At 40.3% G+C, this 26,968-nt stretch overlaps 1 protein-coding gene across 5 annotated transcripts in view; it reads right to left on the bottom strand.

The window, feature by feature from the left end:
* The window catches only part of PCDHAC2 (protocadherin alpha subfamily C, 2), a 45,931-nt gene that overhangs the window by 7,891 nt on the left and 11,072 nt on the right, over positions 1 to 26,968 (bottom strand). For 3 of the 5 annotated variants that reach the window (XM_057413676.1, XM_057413677.1, XM_057413679.1), the window contains exon 3: positions 25,187 to 25,275. The exons of the other annotated variants lie outside the window; for them this stretch is intronic. In XM_057413676.1, the coding sequence (XP_057269659.1) occupies positions 25,187 to 25,275 (89 nt within the window). The remainder of the gene's footprint in view (positions 1 to 25,186; positions 25,276 to 26,968) is intronic. 5 annotated transcript variants of the gene reach the window in all.

The raw sequence follows: 26,968 nt of genomic DNA, 5'->3' as shown, positions 1-26,968 counted from the left end.
TTATTTTTCTAGACACCAGAACATGCTGACTAAAGCCACTGTGAGATGATAACTACCCCATCAGTAATCTGTGACCCTTCTGCCCACAGGTCAGAACAGCAAAACACATTAATTAAATGAATTTTATTTAAAACTGAGATCAGGCAATAAGCAGGAAGCAAATTGCAGAGAAAGCCAGCCATTAACCTGATTTCTCTTCCCTGTCTCCTCCACTGATGCTGTACTGACTGCAGCTTCTGCCTCTGGCAGGCTTAATGAATATTCACATTATAAAGAGTCTGACATTCTGCACTGATTCGGAAACAGCACATCAAATGCAAATAGCGTGCACTGAAAAAAACCTCTCTGTGTCATTTGGAGTATCTCTGCAGACATTCTGGTTTCACTCATCATCCCTAAGCCTTTTTGGGATTAAAATGCCCCTTTAATCTTTAAAAAAAAACAAAACACAACAACAAAAACAAAAACCAACAAAAAAAAAAAAAAAACAACAAAAACCAAGAAACCACAATCAACAACACAACAAAGAAAACAAATCAAATTCCATCAGCAGCATGATAAAATGACAGATACTGAACCGAAAGACAGAGAAATGATTCAACCAGAACAAAGTTGAACCATTTTAACTCTTAGTCTGCCAGGCAATCCAAATCATTTCTAAGGGCTATGTCAATTTGGAGTCTGAAATTAAAAACCAAGTAAATAATTCTCACTTTCTGCCCTTCCATCTGTTTCACCTGATCTGCACGAATGATTCAGAGAAAGGAGGAATGAACAGAATGAAAACTTCTTCCCAAAAAGGAGCCTGCAGCTTTAATCCATTGCTTGGATTTAAAGCCAGTAAAATTAAACAGGGTAATTATAGCACATATGTTGAAGGAGATCTGTAACCCTCCACTGCTCCCACATCCAGATACAAAGCAGGCAGTGGGTGTGGAGGTCAGTCTCAGGTTACTGTCCATGCTGTCATAGAAATTTAATTTAAATGCACATTATTTATCTTATTATAAGAAAACAATCTTACTTGGCTGTGTATTAAAGTAATCCTTTCGACTACCAAATAGTTCTGACAGCATATTCTGAGAAATGTGAAAGCAAAAATTGATTTGCTTGCTACTACAGCCTGCTGCAGCCAGAGCATGACACACGGGAAATGGCTTCCCACAGCTGCTGAAGAAGCAGAGTACAGTGTCTGCAGCTCCCCTCCTTTATTTTCACTAAAAGAGTGTTTTCCTCCCACAAAAACATCAGCTTCCTTCTAGTGCTATACTGGCGTCCAGTCCTGCTGCCTGCCGCCACATAATTTGTCTTAGAAAGCACCAGTTAGCACTTGTTCAGCACAAGCTTTAACCTTCTCCTCACCAAACTAAGGACTAATTTGCTGCATCACTGAGAGAGCATGCACACACATCCAGATGCTCCATATCATCTTTCCAGATCTAATTGGACACCAGACTCTGATGGATATGAGTCATATACTCAGTTCATACTCAGTATATGAACATCTGTGTTGCAAACAGAGGTTGTTAGGGACAGACTATTCTGCTATGGACTATCCTGGTAGATGGATTTTTATTTGGGCATTTCACCATGTCTGCAAGCTCACAGTGATCATTTTTAAGAGTTCATAGTTAAAAACAAGCTCACCCCCCCCCAAAACAAACAAACAAACAAACAAAAACAAAAAAAAAACCCACAAAACCCTCTACAGATTATTTTTATCTAATAAATGCTTTGTAAAGATAATGTGGGCAGACAAGCACCACCCATTCTGCCCTTGTTTGAATGCAAACAGTAAGGCAAAGGGCAGAAAATAGTGCAGGAAAACTGGACTTGGTGTTGGGAGGGACTGCTGTGCCTCTCAGTTCTTGGGAAGGGAAAAGGGAGAGGTGGCGTGGAGGGCACAGTGTTTCCCTGAGGACATGAGTGCAGTGCATCGGCATTGCTGGCACTCATCCATCTCCACCAAAGGCTTCTTTTTGGTACTTGGGTTAAACCAAGTGCTACATAGCCTCCTTCAACGCCCCAGACTGAACCAACTGGAACAGCAAACAGCTGGCCAAGTCTCTGCTGAGGGCTGGTTTTAGGTGACATATCCCAAAAATGTGGATTTTGAGATAAATCTTTAAAAACTGGGATGTCTGATTTGTAGCTTAAATCTCCTTCTAGATGTGACCAGATGGGAGATGGCATTCTGCTTCCAGCTGACTGGTGCTGTGCATGGGTGCTGCCTCTATTATATAAAGACATGAAATATTGCCAATAAAGCAAAAGACATTGCAAAAGACAAAGGTCTGAATGTCAGGAGGCCAGGAACAGATCTATGCACTGCTTAGCCTGTGCTACAGAAAACCAATTCTGGTTACTGTGTTCTGTCAAATTTAAATAAAAATAATTTAATTCTTATAGGCAAGCACTTTTATGTGAAAGACAACAGGCTCACAAAGCATCATAAATCCTGCTGTGAAGGTGAAAAGGAGGAAGAATTTCCTGGCTGCTGCTACAGCTTGTAACAGCGTTCTGCAGGCAGTCAATCCCCTGCTCCCCCTCCATCTCTGCTGAATGAGCTGTTGAACTGAGGCCAAGAGCACAGACGCTCTCTTTATCCGGTTGTCTGCTGCCACTGGAGGCCACCCTGCTTCCATGGGGTGATCACGGATCAGCAGCTTGGGCTCCCGTCTGCAGCCACTACAGCCGCTACCTTCTGCCTCAGCCCCCAGCAAGAAGGCTGTCTGAGATTGCCTCCCCAAAGAAGGCAAACTTCAGGTTGGGGATTTCACGTTACTTCAAGGGAAGGCAGAAGACAAGGTTAGATGTTCTCCTAGCACTGGACCTCCTGCACAGGACTAGCTTGTTTTTATTTCTGTCCATTTTGCAGAGTGAACACTCCTAAATTCAGCTGAATTCAGTCCCTTCTGCTTACCCTCAACAAAACTGTTTACCAAGTACCAATCTCTACAGCCACGAAAAACACCTGCAAGTAAACTTACCTTAGTCCATATTAACTGCTGGCGCATAAAGAGGAAAAAGCCCAGCACGGCTGCCAAAACCCAGCACTGGTAGGCAAAAGAGAATCCCCACTTTTTAACTGAGCACAATAGAAAGACAGTAGCTATGGAAACTTGAAGCATCAATTTTAGTCTTTGGAAGCAGAAGCTAATTTTAGCTAACTAATTGGATGCTTGAAGTGGTAGTGAAAGAAAAAGGGACATATTCATTTTGGTGCTTTAGAGACATCTATTTTAAACATGAATGAACATGCAAGCTTCATGACTTCGAAAGAGTAGGATAATAACAGATCATGGACACTTAAGGAAGAGTCTTAAAAGATAACTTTTTCTTTCTTTCTTCACCATCTATGTTTAGCTTACAGCTTCAGTCATTCCTCTTGTATACGACTCCCAACCCAGCAGCCCAAACCATTGTAATTTCCAGGCCAAATGACTACAGTGTGAAGCTTTCTAATTGGATTTTTCAATGCTTCAGAGAGTGAAAAATGTCTCTTATAGGTTGAAGGTGGCTCCCTGCTCTGAACCTTAGATCTGGAACCTGTTTCCTGGCTCCCTCTGGCTCTGATCACAAATAAGGAGATAATTTTACTGGTATTTTATTGCTGAAAGCTGAAACTGGCCCTTTCTCTGTCTGGACCATAAAGAGGAAAAAAGAGTACTATTACTGTGTAATTTAGTTTAGCTTGGTTTTGTTATCTTCAAGGGATTTCTTCGTTTTAAAAGTAAACTATACCATACAGGTATATAAATTGAATTCAGACCTACAAAATGCTTTAGCTGACCTGCTCTGACTAGTTTATCACTGAAGCTCTGCAAAATTTTCATCTTCCAAAAGCCAGTCAACTAAATACTAAGCATGCATGTTGATTCTCACTACTATGGCTGTTAGCCAGCAACCCGTTCTAAAAGAGGTCTGTGATTTAAATACCTTCCACAGGAAGGGGCTGTCAAACTGAAGACATCCCAGGCCTCAAAACTGAGGCAGTCACTGCCCTCTTTCCTTTCCACAATATATATGTCACATGAGCAGCTTCCTATCATCTCCCATTAGGATCACATCCCTTTATTATTCCTTTTTACAGATATGGGATGAATGGAGCTAATAATGTTTCACATCAGCTAAAAAGGAATCTTAATTAAATATGATGAGTAACTGCTAATGCAACATGATAAGCCCCCTGGATACGCACGCTACACAATTTCTGTGGTTTTCAGCATCCTTTGAACATTCTCCAAGGACAAAATCGAGGTGATCTTGTGAACACTCCCCACATCCATTCCTCTGCTGCAGAAATAGCTTCACTCTTTCAAGTGGTTGAGGTGTCCAACCTTGGAGGACTTTTTTTAGGTTGCAAGTAAATCCAGATGTTATGATCACTTTGTTACCTGGGTCTTCAACACTTTAAAGTAAATTATTTTGGTACTGATGAGATGAACCAGACTGACTGCCCTTGGAAGTCTGGACCTACTGTATCATGGTGCCAAGCCTTCTACCTGTTTGTCCTCCCCTGCAGCTAAAGATGCCCTCTTTATATTGAAAACACAGTGCCTGCTTGAACTATATGATGAAAAGTTTGCATTAGGTTTTCAGTAGATGAGTATTGGTGCCATGTTGCTGTATTTAATGATCTGCAGGCAATTCTTCTCTGGCTGGCTGTTAAAAGCCTACTGAAATGTGTTTATGAACCTCCTAACTTGTTTAGTGCTTTATTCTACTTGATTACATAAACTGAAATCAGAAACTGCTTCATGATGTGCTGCAAAAGCTATATAATGCTGAAATACAATAAATTTAACAAAGAGATTACTTGAGGAGGGATAACTCTAATTGGATTCTAGAGGAAAATTTTTCACACTGAGATCAGCCATTGGAGTCATCTTCTTGGGGAAGTGGTGGATTCCCCAACATTGGATACTTTTAAGATTCAGCTGGACAGGGTGCTGGGCCAATCTAGTCTAGACCATGCTTTGCCAAGAAAGGTTGGACCAGATTATCCTTGAGGTCTCTTCCACCTGGTATTCTACGATAATACACAATTATGGAATATTAAGGTATGATTATCTGAGTAAAGATGAGGTCAAAGTTGGCAGTTGCTTGAAATGGGTGGCACCACATTGCAACAGCCATTTCAACAAAGTTACAGATGCCTTTTATGTCTTGTCTCTAGGACTACACTTCCTTAAGTATTCATCAGATGGTAAGCATTAAGTCTCAGAGGTTTAACACATATGAAAAATGGGCAGAGCCATCTCTTAATTTTTGATCACTGTAACCTTTTCTGAATAGAACCCTCATAATCCCAGTTATAGAATTAGTAAATGACCTACTTTATATTTCAATTATTTAGATTTTAATTTTATAGCCCCAATCGTACTTTAAGCCAAGAATTGTTCTCAATGGAACAATTGGAGAAATGTCTTAGGCTCATCCTTCCAGATAAAATGATGCTTTACATTATACTCAGGAACTGCTCATTTGCTAATGAATTCTCTTTCAAGAAAGGCATTGCTCAAACAGTTGCAGTAACATATCAGAAGGTTATTTATATATAACATGCCTGCCATTTCACTTCTCTGAAGGAAATATTAAAAATAGAAGAACTGGCTTGAAATGAACAGGAAGATCAAATCTGGGAAATGAATTATTACACATAAAGCGTAATGGATGTAAATGGATGTCTGAGAGTGAAGTAAGGAAAATTAACTTCATTCCTACATTATTATTTAATGGAGGCTGACTTAGGAAAAAATCCTATCCCGATTAAATATTAGAAAATTCACATTTCTTATAGCTGTGGTTCCTTTAAATGAAAAGGCAGGGAGAAAATCAAGGACAGACTATATCTGGATTGATAGCACAGTTATTTTCCTTCCAGGAAATGTGTCACACGCCCAGGTAACTAGGACAAGCTGACAAAGAATAGAGAAATCTAAAAGATCTTAGTCTTTATAAAAGCCAAAAGGTGATGTTACTGCTTTCTAAATCCTTCACTTCAAGAGGAATTTTAAATTACCATCTGGTGGTATCTATATGTAGAATATTTAAAACATTTTAGCTCTGAATTAAACTTTAAACTTTTCTGCCTTCCCATTGTATTTGTGCATGTATACATACACGTTAATATAAAATTGGGTCATTTGTGACTGTTGAGAAGGTGACTGGCTTCTTAATTATTACATACAGACTTCAGACGTAAGTGCACTGAGAACAATGCAGAGAGCAAGTCTTGACAGCAACAGGGACCACTGTGAAGTGTCAGCCTCACGTACAGCAACCCATATTACAGACATTTCTCTGAACTGCTGTAGAATGGGGCTGTGCAAGGCTTTCCTTCTGCAGAAAGAAAACCCACGACCAAGGTGCGTGCATTGATACATTCCGTGCACAAACTGTGGCCTGCTGATATCCACAGTAGTCCTTGCATGGAGGTGAACATACATAATGCAAAGGCAATGTTTCTTTCAGAAACCATATGCCAAATCAAATACTTACACCTCAGGAACATTTTAAAGATTGATTTGAGCTGGAAACATGAGTTGAGACCACATTATTTGCAATTCCATCAAAGCCATATCCAACCAGAGCCTCTTGAACCCGTCTTTGTGCTTCTCAGGATGAGCTAAGCCCTGTCATGCCTCAAAAACCACCACATTTCAAATTCTACTTTCCCAGCATCTTTCCTCAGTCACACCACTACTACATCAGGTCATGGAGGAAAAGGTTTGGTAGATTATCAATTCTGTATCTGGAATAATATCTTAATGGGTATTATGTCCTGATCCATTTTAATCCACACAGACCACTCAAGTTCAGAGTCCCAGTGTGTGGTGCAGCTCACATATGTCAGATCATATGATGATTAAGCGCATATTTCTGCTATACCAGGGAACACTGTTCTCCCACTGTTCATCGTACTTGGGCATGCGAAGTGCCAGGCAAACCAACTCCCCCACCAGCTCTCTGGAACTGTCAGCAGACTGCATTTGGTGTCTGACTTGGCAAGATAAGGAACTCTTCATTGCAAAGGTGCAAGACCAGCATGTGTCAGCAGGGGAATAAAAAGCCGGAAGAACTTAATCCTTAGACTATCCAACCTGACAGTTCCGTAAAGTGGGAATTTTGTCAGCTAAAACATGTTCCCTCACTAGAAAGGGAATTCATCTTGGTATGCCTTGTCCTGCTAGGTGTAAATGGCTTCAGTCCTTAAATTGCTTCATATTGTCTCTGTGATCCACAACTGCAACACTGAACCTAACCTAAATATATTCCCTTTATACCAGACTTGCAGAAGAAATAGCTTGGGGTAGCCTTCAGAAACATAGTTTGTGACAACAAGGAGAAAAAAAGCTCTATTCATATCTCTTCCTGCTGACACATGGAATATCACACACTTCAGTCAAGCATACACATGCAGCTGCTCAGTGGCTGGAATTCCTACAGTAGCTTAGAGACTGGAGGAAATGCAATCAAAGCACATCTAATGTGTACCAATGAGAAAAGACAGCAAAAGGATGCTTCAAAATGCTGTGCTTGATCTAGTTCATTCTACTCACCAGAGAGGCACACAATCCTCAATTTTATACCCAGAAACATGTAGGCATATTTACTGAAACTAGCACTAACATTTCATACCTGTAAAAACAATATAATCATGCCTGCACATCTTCAATGAGTAGCTATGGACAATTTTTGCATCAGCAGTTATTCAATTTGCACCGCTAGTAAAACACAACTCGGTGAACAGGCAAACGGATTTGCATCTCTGCAGATGAGCAAATCTGCCAGTTGCTAAGAGCTGATGTGTCATTCTTCACGAGGGGACAATACCTGAACAATTAGGCTCAGTAGCAAATACTGGCATGAGCCATATAGCCTTGCCTATAGTATCTGAGAAACAAACGGCAGAAATTAATTACAACAGCTTTACTCTCTTCATCCCCCCCCCCCAGGGGCCAGAGCTTTTCCTTTGACCCATAAATATTTTTAATATTTTTAAGAGATACAGACTCAATTTTAAAAGAAAAAGGTAAGAGGGAAAGCCAAACAATACAACAACAAAGCAAGTATTTGTGAATCATAGAATCACAGAATAGGGTTGGAAAGGACCTTAAGATCATCTAGTTCCAACCCCCCTGCCATGGGTAGGGACACCTCACACTAAACCATGTCACCCAAGGCTCTGTCCAACCTGGCCTTGAACACCGCCAGGGATGGAGCATTCACAACCTCCCTGGGCAACCCATTCCAGTGCCTCACCACCCTAACAGTAAAGAACTTCTTCCTTATATCCAATCTAAACTTCCCGTTTAAGTTTTAACCCATTACCCCTTGTCCTATCATTACAGTCCCTAATGAAGAGTCCCTCCCTAGAATCCTTATAGACCCCCTTCAGAAGGGGCTGCTTGAACCCTTGAAGGCTGCTATGAGGTCTCCACACAGCCTTCTCTTCTCCAGGCTGAACAGCCCCAGCTCTCTCAGCTTCTCATACGGGAGATGCTCCAGTTCCCTGATCATCCTCGTAGCCCTCCTCTGGACTTGTTCCAACAATTCCATGTCCTTTTTATGTTGAGGACACCAGAACTGTACACAGTACTCCAAGTGAGGTCTCATGAGAGCAGAGTAGAGAGGCAGGATCACTTTCTTCAACCTGCTGAATACTGAAAATGATGTGTTTATTGCTCAGCTGCTCTCTTCAAGGCCTCAGTCATTCACCAAAGTATGCCAAATGGTGCCAGGTGGGATACCTTTCCTTTTACTGAAGAGGTTGAGATAAACTCATTGATCAAAGACCACACTAGGACCCAAAGTCACCTCTCAGGACAACTATGTCTGCAACTGCACCCACACCTGCAGAACTTTCTTAATGCAAAACCTGCTCTAACAAACTTAGAAATCAGTTCATACTCCCCTCCAAATCCCTCCCACTCCTGCCTGCAGCTTCAATTTAGTGTTTGCCTTCAAAAGCCAAAGTGAATCATCCATTTCCTGCCTCCTAATCCTCAACTATCAAAAGCCTCTCTGCAGGTTTTCTGCTGCTTCTCCAAGCACTTCTGATTCGGGCTCCCTACAAAAGCTGCATTCAGAAAGAAAAATGCTGAGCAGGTAGCACTACCATAGTTTAAAACACACAGAATGGACTCAAGCTTATTCCCTTGTGGCTGTAGTGTTTTAATCACAACTGAATAATGAAAGAACATAAACTGCAGCCTGAATTTTCTCATGTATCTTTTTCTACCCATGTAAGACTTCTGTGTCTCTAGTCTTTGCATTGTGGGATCATGTCATGCCCATTCATCCTGCCCATTCCCAGAATATTTGTCTCTTATCAGTAGTGTCCTGGGCTCAGCAGTAGCAGTCATTTTTCTCCTTCTTACTAGCTGGTGCAGTGCTGTGGTTTTGACTCTCAGCCTGAGAACAATGCTGGTAACACCGATGTTTTTAGTTGCTGCTCAGTAATGCTTACCTTGACCAAGGACTTTCTGAGTCTCATGCTCTGCCAGGGAGGAGGGGAAGCCAGGAGGAAGCAGAGACAGGACACCTGACCCAAACTAGCCAAAGAGGTATTCCATACCACAACACATCATGCTCGGTATATAAACTGGGGGAGTTACCTGGAAGGGCTAGAGCACTGCTTGGGTCAGGCTGGGTATTGGTTGGTGGGTGGTGAGCGGTTGTATTCTCTTCCCTTGCTATTTCCCTTATCATTATTATTATTGGTGGTAGCAGTAGCGGTTTGTGTTATACCTTAGTTACTGGACTGTTCTTATCTCAATCCATGGGTGTTACATTCTTTCAATTCTCCTCCCCATCCCTCGGGGGGGGGGGGGGGGGGGAGTGAGTGAGCAGCTGCGTGGTTCTGTGTTACTTCCTGGGCTTAAACCATGACACGGTAGTTTTGTGATTTTTGTGAGAATCTCAAGTTTCACAGGGAAAAAACAAACAAAACAACTTACTTTTGGCTGCTAATGCACCAGAAACAAACCTGTGTAACATTATCTAGGTGTTCCTGCTCCGGCAGGGGGATTGGACTAGATGATCTTTCGAGGTCCCTTCCAATCTCTAACATACTGTGTGATACTGTGATACTGTAAATCTTTGGGTTTGATAAAAATACTAGGTTTTAAAACAAGCTCTACTTGAGGCTTAAGTTTGGAGCATTTTGGATTGGCAGCACAGGACTGACCCAATGCAATATCACGGCCTCTTTCTCCATCCTGTTCTCTACACCATCATCCTTTCAATAGCAGGTGCTTACCCTTAGCCAGGTATGTGTGACAAACAGAACATACCATGTATGTGCTACTGCTAATTCCAGACAATGAAGAGCTTGTGTCTGAGAATCACAGAACTGAGTAATCAACAATCATGGTCTGCAAGACAGAGAAATATCTTCTGATGGCTTCCTTCAAAGTTGTGCACTGTTTTTTTGATTCTTTGTCAGTATTACCGTATTATGCTGCTTCCCTAAAGGCTGCGGAGATTAACACTGTTATCCTGCATAACTGTATCTGGCACTTGACCTAAATATGTTTCTCCAGATTAGGCAGTGACATTCTCATCTGGAAACTCTGTTTGTACATTCAAACTGTTGTCTCAGCACAAAGGTGTACACAAGTTAGTCTGAAAAGCAAGCTGAATGTGTGCTAGGATGTATTGTCTGTATCTCAAAAACTTTAGTGAGTAGAATGAATTGGAAGCTTTCACATCCAGATTCCAGAACTTCTGCAACTTGCACCTCCCAGCCTGTGTTATAAAGTGATGGGCCTGTGTTAAGTGGTGGCAGAGACAAACCTCCACACCGCAAATAACAGTGACATCTTTTCCCCTAACTGCAACCTCAGTAGAGAAGTAAAAGAATGATTAACACATAAATAAGAAATAGCCAGTGGCTACTAGCCTCGACTCTTCCAGGTCAAAGATGAAACTCAAGCAGGTCTGCAACAGGGGTAGAAATTCACCTCTGCTCTGCAGTGAACAGGAGACATCCCTGCCAGGTGCAACTATTCGTCCCCTTTCACAAATACTAAATTTATCTCATCAACAAAATATTCCCCTTACCTTAATGCATGCTATGTAGTTTTCATAATTACCATCAGAATTGCATAATCTTAGACCACGTGTTCTGAATGATAAAAACCCTGCAACACTTAGTTGTCTTTGTTCCAAGTGAATAAAAGCCATTCAAAACACAATCCTCTCTTGTCTCCTCAGTTCCCCTGTGAAAGTGGAAAGACTTTGATACAGCCCAGAAGGCAAAAAACCTCAGTATCTGCTCTACAAGAATACCTATTCACCAGTTTCAAGAGTATCTGAACATCTGAGCTGACCTTAACTATTAACTCAACATATGAAGTGAGCAATTGTGCATCCAAAAGTCAAGACCAAGGAGATCTAAAAATTCACAGTTCAGCAGCAGCACTGTATATTGAACATCAGCTTGACTAGCATGCCAAAACTGTTGCAGAAAATTATACTTATATGTTCACAAAAATTAATACCACAAAATTAACATAGCTCCAGTTTTTACCAGAAACTCCTCTGAAGTGCAAAATGGCCAGTTCTCTCATCTTGTGCATGCTACATGATGGCTGCTAGGCTTTTGTCAAGGGATTACTGTACTTTTCAACCCCCCTATCAAATGCTTCATTATTCTTCGACATGGTATCTCTTTCATTGTTTGTATTCTTCTTGCTCAGAAAATGAAAGTCCTTATCTTCCTTTTCTCTTCATTATCTGTTACCATCAACCCTACAAGAAGAACAGTTCTTGTTTCTTCTTTCAGCCACCATATTTTCACAAGGTTAATTCTCTACAAGCACAACAATCCTTTGATCTGAAGATGCGGTTCCAGGCACGTAGCCTGTGTTATTCCTACCCTTTTTGTGACAGTATTAGTTTCCATCAGCATTTAATTGACTTGAAAATTAAGTCTACACAAGCCTTTTTTTAGGCAGATCAGCTCCTCAAACCAGCTAACTCTATAATCAGAGGAGAAACAATGCTGATTCCAGAGAGGACTGGAATGTGTGGCAAGACTTAAAAGAAGCAAACCCCAAAATCCCAGAGTTAGACTAGTATAAACTGATACAGAACTACACAAAGCTAATCCATGTAGTCCACACAGCCTCCCTAAAATGCAGGCAAGCTCTTTTCTGCTACAAGCCTCACTATCTTCCTTGCCAGCTGCCTCCTTTTTTCCCAGAATACGAGCTGGGTAAGAGCAGGGACATGTCCTGGAGTTGAAAACTAACTCTTTTTTTAAAATCAAAACTATTTGCAGTAAGCCTGCAACACAGACAGGACTACAGGCAATCAGGACAGAGGTCAGCTTCCTAGTGCTTCCTTCAAACTATTGCTTTGTGCAGCCTCTCTCCTCCCTCCACAACCTTGCTTAACCATCACCAAAAAAAAAAAAAGGGGGGGGGGGGGGGGGAAGGAGGAATAGCAGTGAAAACCCATCACGCTCCTGATATTATACAAATTATTGTACAAAGTAGGGATTTTTATTTCAGTTTCCTAGCAACTCTGCAGGCCAACTTGGCAGTGATTTTGTATGGAGCACTAGTTAACATAGGGTGTTGCAGCTCTTCTTGAGGAGGTACTTTAGACTCTTTAACTGCCTTTTTGTCTCCTTTAATGTACAAGTGGAGTGTGCACTAAGGCTGTCTGAAAGATTTGTATGAAGCAGGAAGAAACACCTACATTTTACTTTTACCTACATTCCATCCTTCAATGATTTTTTACTTCACATGAAGAGCCCTTAAACTAGTAATTGACTAAAATTAATCAGGAGAAATGAACAAATGGAAAGAGAAACTACAGATTAAAGTGAAGTTATCATCAAGGATCTCCAACCAGCGCTGACCTCACGTCATAGTTATGAGAGACGCAGATGCAGTTTCTATAATGTCTGTTAGGAACACTTGCCATCTGGGAATAGTAAAAAGAGAAATACCAGGCAAGCATAAGGAGGTTAATTATAAAACTTGATGAGGATTAAGCTTTTAAAAATATATTAGACATATAATTTGAAGATGCATAAAAATGCATGGAGAAATAAACACAGCATCAGTACTCAAGGCTGGGAACATATTTTCCACTGAGAACAGCTAGAAAACCAGCAGAAATGCTCCAAGCCTCCAAACACACCTCAGGAAAGCTCAGAAATTGATTTGCATGGATGTTCTCTGCATGACCCAATGGCCTCCCTGCTAGGGCTGCCAATTAGTTTCAGTTGTGATAGTGTTTTGCCCAGTAATGGCAAAATGCCAGTGGGGAACTGGATTAGGATCACCAAATTATTTTGCCTGTCAGTCCAGAAGTAAGTAGTTCTCTTTCCCATTAACGGGTCTTATAGATAGGTTTAGCTGCAGTTTGAAAGTCTGCACACAGATATGGATATACTGATTTCCAGGGTGGAACAACAGAAAAGGGCTTTGTTGTGTTTCCAAGCTTCACTGCTGGAAATAGTTTTACTACATGACTGCACCTGCACTCTTCAGAGGGACAAAGACAGGGATCCTGAGGGGACCACAGTGTGTGTGGTCTTTGTGGAACTTTGTAACCTTTTTTGCCCCATGGGAATAAACGTCAGGTAGCAGGAAAAGGTGATGTTCATCATGGTGCTTTATTTCTCCCAGCTGGATTGAAGTCTGGGAATGAGTGAGGCAGATAATCTGACATTACTGTTATTCATTTATTTTAATTCTTCTGTTTCCACCTACACATGTGGGAAACTCTGCTACCTACTTAGCATAAATTTGCAGCAAGATAATAATCTATCAAGAAAAGGTAATTTTTACTATGAAGAGATGGCATTATTCATGATAACTAGAGAGCACAAATCCCTTTGAAACCTAATGAGCAGTTTGGTACTAACACACTCCTCCTGCCACAGTTGCTGATTACTTTTTCGGGCCAGCTTATCTTCTCTATATGCAACTGAATGCATTTGACTCCAGGCGTTTGTAAAGACTGCCTGTTTATACTGGCTGAGATGGCAAGAAGAGCAGTTAGAAACTGTACGGTGAACACTGAAGATAAAGAATTCAGTTACCGCAGTTATTAATTATGACCACTTAAACACCGATATAGGCATGCAAATTGATTTACCACTAAAATGACGCCTCTTGCTCCTGGGAGCATTCAGGATCATGGAACACTAATACAGCATGAGATAGTGAAAAACTGAGAGCAGGAGGGAGGAGAATGTAATTTGCAACTACAGATCCTAAGATGTGTTTAGTGTGTAATGCTCCTTGGTAATGAAAAATGCCATTTGGATTTTGTGTGGATCTTAAAAACAATGTTGCAAGATTTGCAGGCAGAGTTTGAAGAAGAGAAATTCTGGGAGAGAAATTGTTAATTTTGTATTTTCCAGTATTATTATAATATTTTTAATACAGGTTTTGCCATTTTCACTAACTTCCTTTGCTCAAAACCCCTTTGTCTCTCTGACAACTTTCTGTTCTTGTTTTAAGCTCAACTACCATATTCAAATGATTATGTGCAACAAAAAAATATCAGAAAATTGAATCAAGAGAACTAAAGACAACTTTCCTGATTGTTTCTGAGTTCAGTTTATCCAATGTATGAAAAAACTGAATGCAAAATGCTGAAATGATCAGAGCTTGCTTTTTGGAAATAATTATTTCTTTTTCAAGGTTTGAATAACCTACCTAGAATAAACAATCCATAAGACCAGGCACCAGGCCAAGGAGGTGTGCTTACAGGATAAGAAGATATAAGCTAAGGCAAATCCCTCAGCCAGCTCTAGTTAGCACAGGACAAACACAGAGAGGGAAGGGCAGAGGACCTCTCTTGCCATTCACTGTCTAAGTGAACCTAAGGAGATTAGCTGCATAATTAGATATTTAATCAGTGCCACTCCCAGCCCAAGTAGCAGCCTATCATGTGTGTGCTTCAGTATTATATGCCTGAAGTCTGACCTTTACACTGAGATTGAACTCACTTTGCAGCACCTCAAATCCCACCCCACTCCATGCAACAGGTTAGCATGCACCTCCCAAGGGAGCCTTGGCACAGGATTTGCTTGCCAGTCAATAAATCTTACTTGACTTTTCAATAGTTTCTTTTCTTAACAGTCAAAAACCAAGTTATAGGAGGCTGGCACAAGAGAGAACTGGGCCACTAACAACAGGAAATGAAGCACTTGCTCAGTTCCTAATAACAAATTCAATTAAAATATAAGCAATTCAATTTCATCATGTTCAAAACACTACAAGTGAATTCTGTTCTAGCTCCAGTCTCCTTAATATCATCTGTTACGGGATGAACTGCTGCTGTTAACGATTTTACTCTGGTTTCCTGCTGGTATCTGATCCCAGCACTGCTTGCTGAGCTGGGGTGTGCAGCCTCAGGAGGCTGCACCCAGTCTCCCTTCTCTGAACCTGTCTTACCTACCTGTGCAACCAGAAGCAGCACACTATTTTTCCCAGCATAAACACACAGAAACACTTTCCACAAGATCATAAAGGGTTTGTGGTGGTTCTTTTTTCCTTCCTAATCAACCTATTTATTTTGCTAGCTCTGTGTGCATGCTAAGAGGGGATGCTTTTAGGGATGGGTGACTCTAACTATACAAGAACAGAGAAGCTGCACTCAGATTCATTCCCTCCACAGTCAGAGCCTTGCTTTTCTGAGAATTAAATCCCATAATGAAGGGATGCCTTTGCATGCTGCTATTACTGTTTTACATCTTTCATTACACCCTCTGAGTGCACACAAGTAATGACCGAGTTCAGAGCTCAGCTCTCAAAGTAAATTCAGTATCTCTAGGTCAATGTTACATAAATAATCAGAATTGTTTTCCAGTGCTGGAAAAATACACATGGTATTGCAGTATTGCTTTCTCTGCTTTGTGCAGCACGAGTCTATTCTGGCAGTGCCACCAAAGCAAAAAGGCAAAGAGATCAGAGATGTGCAAACGAGAGAAACAGAATGGCCAAGAGGAATGCGAAGCAGCCTCTGCCTCCCTCTTTAAAAGCTGCTGAAGGTCTGACATGGCAGGAAAAGGGCCTGTAAGCACTGCAGTGAAACATGAAGGCTGAAAACTATAATCCCATAGTGTTCTGGAAGCCCTGACCTAATGCGCTCTCCATGGCTCAGCAGCTGGAGCAGCACAAGGAAGGATGGCCCCTAGTCTCACAGCTCTGTTACTCTTTGCTCACTCCTGCTCAGTAAGAGCATTTTGGGCCAAGCAGATGCTGATCCAGTTCTCAGCATTGCCATAAATCTCTCTGTGATAAGAATAATACTAGTCTTTCTGCACCTCGTTTTTTTTTTCTTTTTTTCAAACAGGACAATGATCATGTCCTTTTCCTTGTGTTCCCAGACTTTGCTCTGCTCATGTAAGCAGTAAGTTCCTTAAGGCAAGGCTTGTCTTTTGTTATTTGTATGGGCTTTGTGTAGTGCCATTGGAGCCGAGAGGCACTGCCACACTACAGCATTACTAACAGACACTGAAGCAATGCCTGGTTACAAAAATAAACACATAAAAAATACATTCATGACCCTTGTGTACCGCAAAGTGCTGCACAGAGGCAGACATCCATTAGGGGAAGATGTAATATCACAGAGTGGTCTGTACTCCCTCAACCTTTCTCCTTCCATGGCTTGCAATATAAATACATTCCAGATAAAAAATGTCTTAGAACTCCTTAGAAACTTCCTTATTTTATGCACCTGTTTTCTATCAGAGAGTGAATTATAGATTGCAAGAGGTAACAGGGTTGAAATTCCTCTGGGATCATAAATATCATTGGCTGTTTTGACATTTACTTGAGTATATTTTCTTTTTAAAAACTAAAGAGAATAAATTTAAGCAGGAGAGAAAGAGAAGGATAAAACAAAAATAAAACAAGAGAACAAAAAAATCCGCACAGAAAAAAAGGAGGCAGAACAGGGAGGAAATAAAGCAGCTGTAACCTCATGTGGAAACAATTTGATTACCATCAATTCCCTGAAGTACTGACCAGATAAACACCTGTTTAACTTATAAGTTCTGACAAGATCACAACCCAAGGTAGTACAGCTGCAAGTGAATGATTTTTCTGTTTATTTATTGAAACCTCTGAGAAAATAATAGTGATGGGAATCAAACCCTATGTCTTCTGTGTAGCTACAGAACACTACCAGTAGGCACAAGACAAACTCACTGATACTGGTATCAAGGTCAGAGAGGCACATGCCCAGAGCAATGGACAAGTCTATTTTTTTGGTAAGGAGTGTTGTCCCTGTCTGCCCCCTTTTTGCTCAGTTACAGAATCCTTTGGAGTATGTCTGGCTCCTAGATGATAGGTTAATCAGGGGGCAAAACCTGATAAACTAGCTGGAGTTTTTGGCGTTTGATTCAAAAGAGTTAAACTATTGGCGATTACATATGTAACAAAATTAACCACCATCAAAATCAGATACTTTCTAAGAGAGATACTTTGTTCTTAAAACGAAGAGTTAGTAACAGCTATTCAAATAAGAAACATTTTTTAGGTGCAACTGTAACTTTCATTTTGAGGAAGCAAAGAGATTATTCTAGGAGGGGATGAATTAAGTAGACAAGGAGTTACTGTCATTAAACTTTCTTCCAGCACCTAAATATAGAAATTATAGCCAGCTAAACTGCTTGTGCAAAATCTTTATCACTCCTTAAAATTACAAAGTCTTGAGCTGCCATAGCTTTTACCCCCAGTTTGGGAATGCCTGCTTCATATTACTCAGTCACAGAAAGCCAATAGCCTTTTGTCCCCATGACTGTTCTTTTATTCCTGGTTTTGGAAATTTAGCAGGTCTCCTGTGTTACTAGTATCTCAACTGGAGCTATCAGTCTTACACGAACATTCAGGAAGTCTGCATTGGAACAATCACCACATGTGCAGATCAGAATTTGGACATGGTTATCTCCACTTTGGCAAACAAAACAACTGGCTCCAAATGAAACCTAGCTGTAATCTAAATAGAAGGACTGCACGTGTACAGGGACTGAATTACAAAATGCACAAATGTGCATTTCTGCCTTGCCTGGGGCTAATGAGAAAGGTTAATTCACAAATCTTGACAGCAGGTGGAATCAAGAATTCTCCACAGTATATGAAGACATAAACTCTTCCAAGACCATTCTCTTCCATAGTTAAAATGAAAACAAAGTCTTATTCAAATATATCAAGACAAACAGACCACACAACTCCAAAGTTTCCAGAGCTAGCCTTCCTTAAATTCTGATGAGGCCTTTTTTTCCCCCCCTTACACTGAGTCTTCAAGGACTAAGGTATCACACACTATTAAATCTCTCATCCATGCCATCTAATTTACTTGGTACATTCCACTGGAAAAATAACGGACCCCATGATAAAGATCACAAATGCTATTTCAGGTCAGCCATGGGTTTTTCTTTTGCAGCTAAGAGGAAAATAACAAAATAACAGAAAGTAAATTTAACATTAGCCAAGTCATGACTGCAGTTTCTGTATAACATCATATATCTTCCCCTTCTTTCTTTGCCCACTCAGCTGAATAGAAATCTAAACAAACCTATTCATTTAACTAGCCCTGGCTGCAAATCTTGAAAGCCCAAACTGCTGGTTCAACTATAGTTTGCGTATGGTGAAGCAGAGGAGCTCCTGGTCAGAACAGTCATCAGCTTTTAAAAAATAATACTCAGTCTATGTCAAGCTGCATCTCTCCCATAAATACTTATTGACATATTGTTTTGAAGAATCTTTCTGATTTCAAAATGCTTTTCTTCAGCCCAAGCAGCATCTGAAATTCTCAGTCCTGCCCAGCTTCCTTCAGGCTGTCAGACATGAGAAGCATTTAGCACAGAAAATTCTTAGTTCAGTATGAAATATTGAAAAGGTGAGGTGTGGCCAACTACATTTAGGCATTCCTGGAATAACAATACAGAGGGCTGGTGGTGGACAGATGAGCAGGAAGAGACCAGAGGCATTAGATGAAGGGAATAAACAAATTTGGAAGATAAACGGAGGAGAAGTTCATACTTGACAAACCAGACAGGTAACAGGGAAGAGGTGAAAATGGAGGAAAAAGAAGTGGAAAGCCAAAGAGCAGGAAGTATACAAGAAGTATCCTAGGAATAAAGTGTACTGGGAGTACGTGCATTATGTTGAAAGACTCAGCAAAGAGGAATTGAGAATTCAATGACCAAGGTCAAAACATGAGATAAAAGAAAAGAGACTTAGCTTTATACAGTCCTTGCAGACTATTTCTGCTTCAGTATAGTGTCATTGTTCTGCCTCTGCATGAGAAAGCTGGAATGATTTCCTTCTCTGCTGAGCTGGTAGATATACTGCAGCTTGAAATAATGAGTTTAGTGTGCTTTATGGGGATGACTTTTTTCCATGATTACAAGAGGGTGTGAACCAAATCTCTGTGATGCTTCACTATGTAGGCTAAGGAATTAATTAAACTGCTTATGACCTTCATTTTGGGGATTTGTTCAAAGACTAATTTTCATGAGTAACATGAATAACTTGGCTGTTCTGTATTTTCCCTATTTTCTCCTTTAAAATTACTATGCTTATCATCAGCGTTTCTTAGACCACTTCAGGTTTGGTTCTTAGGGCTGTTACTTTCACTTATAAGTAGTTATGGGTTTGAAAGCTGGAATTATGAAATTCCATAGAAAAGTTGTTAGTAATTAAAATAAATAGAGAGGATATAGATGGGCAAAGCTGCATTTTCTAGCTCCTTCCACCTTAGACAGCTGCAGCACACTGCATCAAATCAAGATCACAGTTTTTGTATTCTGGGTTGCTAATTACTTATTATCTTTTATAGCTTTGATCAATGAAGTGCTAAAGCTAAGCCAGACTAGTGTTCTCTGCTCTTAGTTGTAAATTAACCTTTGCCAGGCACTTTCAGCCCCTGCACATTCTTTGCAGCGACTGCTTGATGAGTCTCTATTAGACCGTTTTTCTGGGGATAAGGAAGGTCATTTGAAGAAGGTGAATAGAAACTCACTGACATTTAGGAAGAAATTGTTCTCCATTTACAACCAGAGTGTAAAGCTTTATCATATGAAATGTTATACCTCAGGTCCCATAAATCTCAGAGTTATTTTCTTAGGCTTTCTGATCAAACTGATTTTTTAGAAAAACACTTCAGAGGCTAAGAGCCCTGTGACAGTTCTGTAACCCCTGCAAGCTTTTACTGGACTGCTATGTTTGCCGAATGTCAAGAACAGTGCCTGTTGCAACAGTGAAAGAGTCAACCTGGAAAAATAATCATTCATTCATTCTGTGCTGATGTTAAATGGACTCAAAAATACAGACAGATCAAATTATTATTCCATGAAAAGAACAACTAACAGCAGTGTGGCTTTCTGCACTCCTCATCGCAATCTACAACCCAGTCTCGGTGTGCAAATCTTTCCAGGGCCCTAGGCTCAGACACATAAGCATCCCTTTTCTTCACAGCTTTCCCACAGTCATTCCCTTTACAAGACTTTACCCCAAACCAGCAGTACAAAACTTACTGGAAAGACTGATTTTCCTTTTTGGATAACTTTGCTTATTTGCCATATTTATAGTTGCTTCTCATTTAATTTTCAGTTTTTGTCACTTATTCTACATCCCATGCATCTTAATGGACCTCTTCTACATCCCAGCTGACTGTAACAGGAACTATCCTCTGAGAGCAATATAAATCTATTCCAGAGCAACTGCAGTTCCCCACATAAAACCGGGACAGTCTGAGAGCATATGGACATGGAATATACCTAGCTAGCAAGACATGGTAAAAAGGTCACAGCTAGGCCAGAGGAAGCAACAGCAGGAAAAACTGAATAAAGAGAGGAAAGCTCTGATAGCTACAAACTTCAGAGGACATAAGTTGAAAGAGTCAGACTTGGGGTGATGGGATGCAGGGAGCTACATCTATGTATAAAGATTTTATATATACACAAACATATATAACATATATATAGAAGACATATATATATATACACACACACATATAGCATATACAGTCCTCTTCAGACCTAGAGTTAATCTTTGGGTTTCTTGGTTACAATATTCCCCTGCCTTTTCAAGTAGCTATGAAACCCACAGCTAACCTGTCTCTTCTGCTTATTTTCCTTAAGGAACAGCAGCCAATATTACTACTGCTGTTTATCTGGCTAGTTCAAATGATAAACATATGCACCATGAATGTCAAGCATGGAGATCTGCCCATGCTGAGGTCAGTAGATTTCTCACACAATATAATTGCTTTTTTTCCTAAGAGTGCTTTAAAAAACAAGACTACCACCTCCTTCCCCAGCTAATTACCCAGGGAAAGGAAACAAAAATGACAGATGAACTTAGAAGTATGTTAGCACTGCAAAATCAGAAGCAGAAAATCAACATATTTTAGGATGGCCTTTGCCTATGCAACCTTAATTCAGTCCCTTGTGCATATTTTGTAAGCCTAGACACTGAAATTCTAGCTTCCCTGAAGTCAGGGCTTTTTGCTGTGGTCTTCAGAGATGCCAGTATTTCACGCAGGGGCTTCACCTATAGGCTTATAAATTTCAGATGCTGATTTTGCCATGAGATTTTTTTTCCTCTTTTATTTACAGAGCTGTCTGAATGAAAGTATTTTTTTTCCTTCTATATATATGGCCAGTGCCTTATTTACTGCACACATATAAAGTCTACACTGAACAAAGGATTTAAAATTCCTCTCAGCTGTGTTTCATCACAAAACCTTATCATTCTCCCGAGTCTTTACATGTGCTATGAAAGCATCTTTAGATTGCGAAGCACTTGCATTACCAGTTCTGCTTTGTAAATTGGAACAAGGAGCACAGTGAAATACACACAGATTTGCCTAATGCCCACTAATTCTAAGCTCTCAACTATGCATAGGTCTGATTTATTCAGAAATCAACAGTGTTGTGTGTTTAGAGGAAAGTTTCTGTTAATTTTAGTTTCTGTTATGAGCTCCTACCATTTCTGCAAATCAAGCTCCATTTCTTTGAAGGTAGGCACCCAAAAAAATAAAGTTCACTCAGATTAGCAGTCACCCACTGAAAGTCTGATCTAATTGCCAAAACTGTCAAAGGACACAGAACAGAAACTAGAAATCTGTCTACATTTGCTGGACTCACCATATAGCATGTGGGGGACAAATGAGAGCTAAATCTAATGCTATCCTCTACCCAGAGGAAGTCTGAGCCTTCTTGGCCCACCTCACTTGGAAGTATCCTGACTACAAACCTCCAAACTTTTGCACTATTGGGAAACCCAAAGACAATTAAAAAATGCCAGATCAAAACTCACTGTTCCCTTCATGGATGAAATATGCAATGAAGTCAACAGGAGTGCTGTTAGTCAAATGAGGACCAGGTTTTGCTCAGGTAAGACATATTTGCTGAATCATCATGTGATGTTCAAGTACAGCTATGCACTAGGAATCAAGGATTTACTGATTTAACACTTGACTTCTTCATCCTTCTTGAAGTTTTCCTATGACATCATCTTTGATTGCTCTCATTGATTAACTCTCTGACTCTGTGAGGCATCTTACCCACAGTTTTTGTGGATTGTTAAATTAAATGAACGGTTTAGTGACAAACTGATAGGTATTAATCAATCGACTAAAACAACTGCATGGAGAATGCATGCAGAGAATGCATGCAGAGAACAGGCTTGGAAGTGGTTTCTAGCAATCAGAAGTGGAGATCTCATCAGTATGCTGATGATAAGAGAGATAACAAATAGCTTATCTAGGAGCTGATCTGGACCCAGGTGTACTACTCCATTCATATGCAAGTGATACGTCAGGAGCAAATGCATTTGTTGACTCAACTGCAATTGACCATAATGAGCTGAATCTCTTCTGAAATGCATCAGTTGTGTATGTTAACCTGATGACAAATACTACAGGTCTTGAACCTAAGCCAGAAAAAGAAAGAAGCATTGAAAGAAATATGTGTGGGAAACTGTAAATAGGATTTTATATATGATGCATGACAATGTACTTAAGCTACGTAAATTAACACAATCATTAATCTTGAGATTTCCTTATGAATTGCCTGTTTGCTATTAAGGATCAGGGATACTTGTAGCTTTTGTTTACACAGAGTAGTATTTTACCTGAAACACTCTTAAAAAAGGACTTAAAAATCAGTGTTATATCAGAGTCACAAATCCCTTGAGGATGGACAAAGACAAAATAAAAGAGCCTTCATTGCCCAGGAAAAAAACTCGTTTATAAGGAACCTGACTCACAAAAATTGGATTTAAAGGTAGCTGTTAACTAGAGTGGGTATTCCATAATGCAGGTTTTATTAGTCACATCTTCCTATATGGCAGAAATATTTCGTGTTGCTGTATGTATTTCTTACAACCTGTTCATATACATTACCTAGAAATAAAAATCACAGAAAAACAGTGATCTGCAATGCTCAGTCCAAGGGCCAGAGTAAACAACCTTGGCATTTGGACTCTCCAGGTGCCCAGCTCTGTGGGGCATCCTGCCAACTTCTCCTCTCACTATGCCTTACACTTTTCTCCACGCTACACAGCCACCAACATAGTGTGCATGACAGGGATGCATTCATTGCACACATGCCACATTGCATGGTCCTGGAGGAGAAGAGCAATAAAAGCTTAGGGTTACTAGGCTCCTTAAACAATGAGATGTTCAGGTTCCTAAAGTGAGTCTAAAATGATAAACCAAAAAGAATAGCAGAGAGGAGTCCAGATAGTGGGACCCAAATGCCAATGGACCTTCTCAGAAGCCAGGACCATCCTACCTTTGCATTTATGTTCAGGCACTTAGAAATCTGCTTTACGAGCAAGAAAACATCTGGGTGAATATTTGCATCCATACTGAATTTGGTATAAGGTAATACACTAAGTGATCAGTCAAGGATGATCAGTGCAGCTGAAAGCCTGAGGGAAACCCTTTATAAAGGTTACAGTGTACTTCTGGTGACATTTTCAAATGCAAACTCAACAGTTACACACCTTTCACAAGGAACACAAGCTGTGTCTTCCTGAAAAGCCTGCAACAGAAGGAAGAGCACACAAACCCCAGGTAATTATAGCCTAGGGGCCCATTATATAATATATTAATTTAGTGATTTGTTCCTGCAGACAACCATACTGCAACACCAATGCGGATTTTGCTGAGCACCATTAATTCCGGGGTATGCTATAGCGGTGACTGTAAATTCTGAAGTTGCTCCTCAGACTTTTATCCAGGTAAAATTCCCATTTAAACCATGAGAAAATTTTGCATCAAGAAAGATTAAATATAGCAGCTCTCATATCTTTTCTGCTGGAGACACCACTTCCTGGTCTTTGACCTGCCTCTGTGATATGAGTGTCACTCCTCATCTGAATTTCTGGAGGGCTCGTAATGCTCACAGAGCTGTCACACAGGGCTCACAACCGTACACAAGACATCCACTAAGCTGATAGTTTAGTCTGGACATGACTGGAACTGCTGATCACACCAGTGACTGGCTGCTCCATGACGTCTCTATATTATTCCTGCTCCAGCAAAAAAAAGTGAAAATATTGTATTGCCTGCACCGAAAATTTTCTTAACTCAATGAAGACCTTTTGTCAATTCTTATTGACTGATGGGAAGTCATCAGTGACTGAGTAAATAAAGCTATGTTCTAACATGTGGGCTTAGTCATCTCTTTTGACAGCCAAATAATGGTTTAGTTTTCATCATAGTGTATTAGTGAATGAAAATAGCTAGCAAAAAGAAAAACAAAAATAAGAAGGTCTGATTTCACCACAGAAAATGAGACATTCAAAGAGACTTACTGGGTTTGTAAAAATAACTAAGGGAGAACTGAGAAGCTCCTACCCCAGTTTTACTGTTCTTTTGAAATGGAGGATAAACCAGTTCCAGACTCAAGCATTTTTAATCTGAATACATACAACAGAACTGAAGCCCTGCCATTATTTCATTACACAAACCAGTAACTTCCAAAGGCAGGGTGGAAGCTGGGATCAATGACTCCCATCTCCAGCGCTCATCTGAGACCAAATAGTATACTTTACTATTCCTCTTAATTTAGATTCCATAGATTAATTTACAAGAACTTCACTCAGAGACACAAAACAGAAGAGAAACTAAGGTGGAAGCATTGATTAACATTAGTTCCTCACATATATTCTGAATTGTCAAACCTTACCTGTAGTAGCACTGGACACTGTTGGCCACTGTTGATCAGGCCCTCCCGGTCCACCACGCAGGATTCCTGCCTCCTCCATATGCACAGCACTGAAGAAGCACATATCACCATTAGATTATACAGTTCCCTTCTGCCCCAGGCTTTATAACATCTCCCTTTCTTGCTGCTCTTCAAAAGTCATAGCCATTTGTAGTATTGCACGATGCTAACAAATTCTTCTGGAGCGTGGAGAACTGTTTTGACTTGCACAAGTTATCTTTGATTATTTACTAAAACATAATTGTGGCATAGTTGGTAAAAACAAACATACCTGCAGGACACTTTGCTTTCATTGACTGGAAGTCGCTAACAAAAGGTAGTTACACACCTTCTTTGCCATTACAAGCAAATGATAAAGTGTTGGTGGGGTTACTTCTGAGCTGTTGGCATTATGCTACTTTAACAGATCCCACCTTCCTGGGTTATTGCATGCTTCTCATGAGCAATTCAGAAAGAGAAATACAATTTCTCAAATGTGGAAACTAACATGGCAAATTTTACAGTGTCACATCAAGAGCACTTGGTGTTGAATGCACCAATCTGGGTAATAGCCAGCACCTTAAATGGAAGGAAAAGAAAAAAAAATCTGCTGCCTTTAATACAAAACTAGACACATTTGTGTGTAATTCCTTAGAAAAACAGGATTCTGTGACTGTGCCCATCTCTGCTCCCTTCCACACTCCTAGTTGAACTCAATGGGCAGTTTCAACAAAGCACGGCAGACGTCAAGGTTCCTGGGGATACCAAATTTCTACAAATTTTATGACAAATCAGCTTCTTATAAAAATCATCAGCTGGGCAGGTCACACAGGTGCAGATCAGGTAAAGACAGGACTACTGATGGGAGAGAAGTAAGGAACACAACTTCATTAGCTTCCCTACATGAATTAGCTCCCCAAAGTGAATTGCTTTAAATGAGTGCTGACTTTTCATTAATTGTTTGAGTAACTTCAGACAAGATCTTGAACTTTGTATGGAAAGGAATATGAATCCACAGGATTTGGTTGGGAATACACAAGAGCACGCCTGACTCTGAGGACTGGTAGGTAAGATGCTCATATAGGCTGAATTCCCGCTTCAGCATCCTGCTCCCAGACTGTTTTTTCATTTTGAATAAAGTAGTCAGAGATTAAAAAAACCCCAGCACAATAGCAGGAACATAAAAGAAAGAAACCAGTTTGCCTAATAGGCCACAGAATCAAGCTTGCTCTTGCTTCCTTTCCTTCTGGACCCTGAGGTTTAGGTTCCTTGGTACACAGTAACCCAAAGTCAGCTGTCCATGTTAGACAAAAGGAAATCTGGACACAGCCTCACTTTTCCTTTTTTGAAAATCCTTCTCATATCTTCAAAACACACTTTAAACTGCATTAATCATCTTGATTGCATCATGTGGTTAATAAATCGACTGGAGGAGCAGCACACTCCTATGGTAACAAAAACAAGACAGAAAATACATCAATGCTGCAGTCTGTTGAAAAGTATCAGTATGGATGATTACAGGGAGCTTTAAAGTAAACAAAAAGTATATAATCCCAGCTAAATAATTCAATATTGTAGCAATATGCCTTGACAGTCAATGTATCTAAAGGCAGGAAGCAAACACAAAAAAAAGCACAGATCTATAGTAGTACAGTAACAATGTAAGATGCAGTCAGATTGAATCTGTAACATTTGGAGACTGGAAGTGACAGCAGAACTTGGTTGCTTTCCATCTCAGCACAGCTATCCTCAGACTAGGGCATC

The sequence above is a fragment of the Pezoporus wallicus genome, unplaced genomic scaffold (genome assembly GCF_028554395.1).
Source record: "Pezoporus wallicus isolate ANWC-B61680 ecotype Strahan unplaced genomic scaffold, APGP_CSIRO_Pwel_v1 contig_11153, whole genome shotgun sequence".
Classification (NCBI taxonomy): domain Eukaryota; kingdom Metazoa; phylum Chordata; class Aves; order Psittaciformes; family Psittacidae; genus Pezoporus; species Pezoporus wallicus.
Note: the sequence above shows the minus strand (reverse complement) of the source record. Positions and strands in the feature narration are given on the sequence as shown.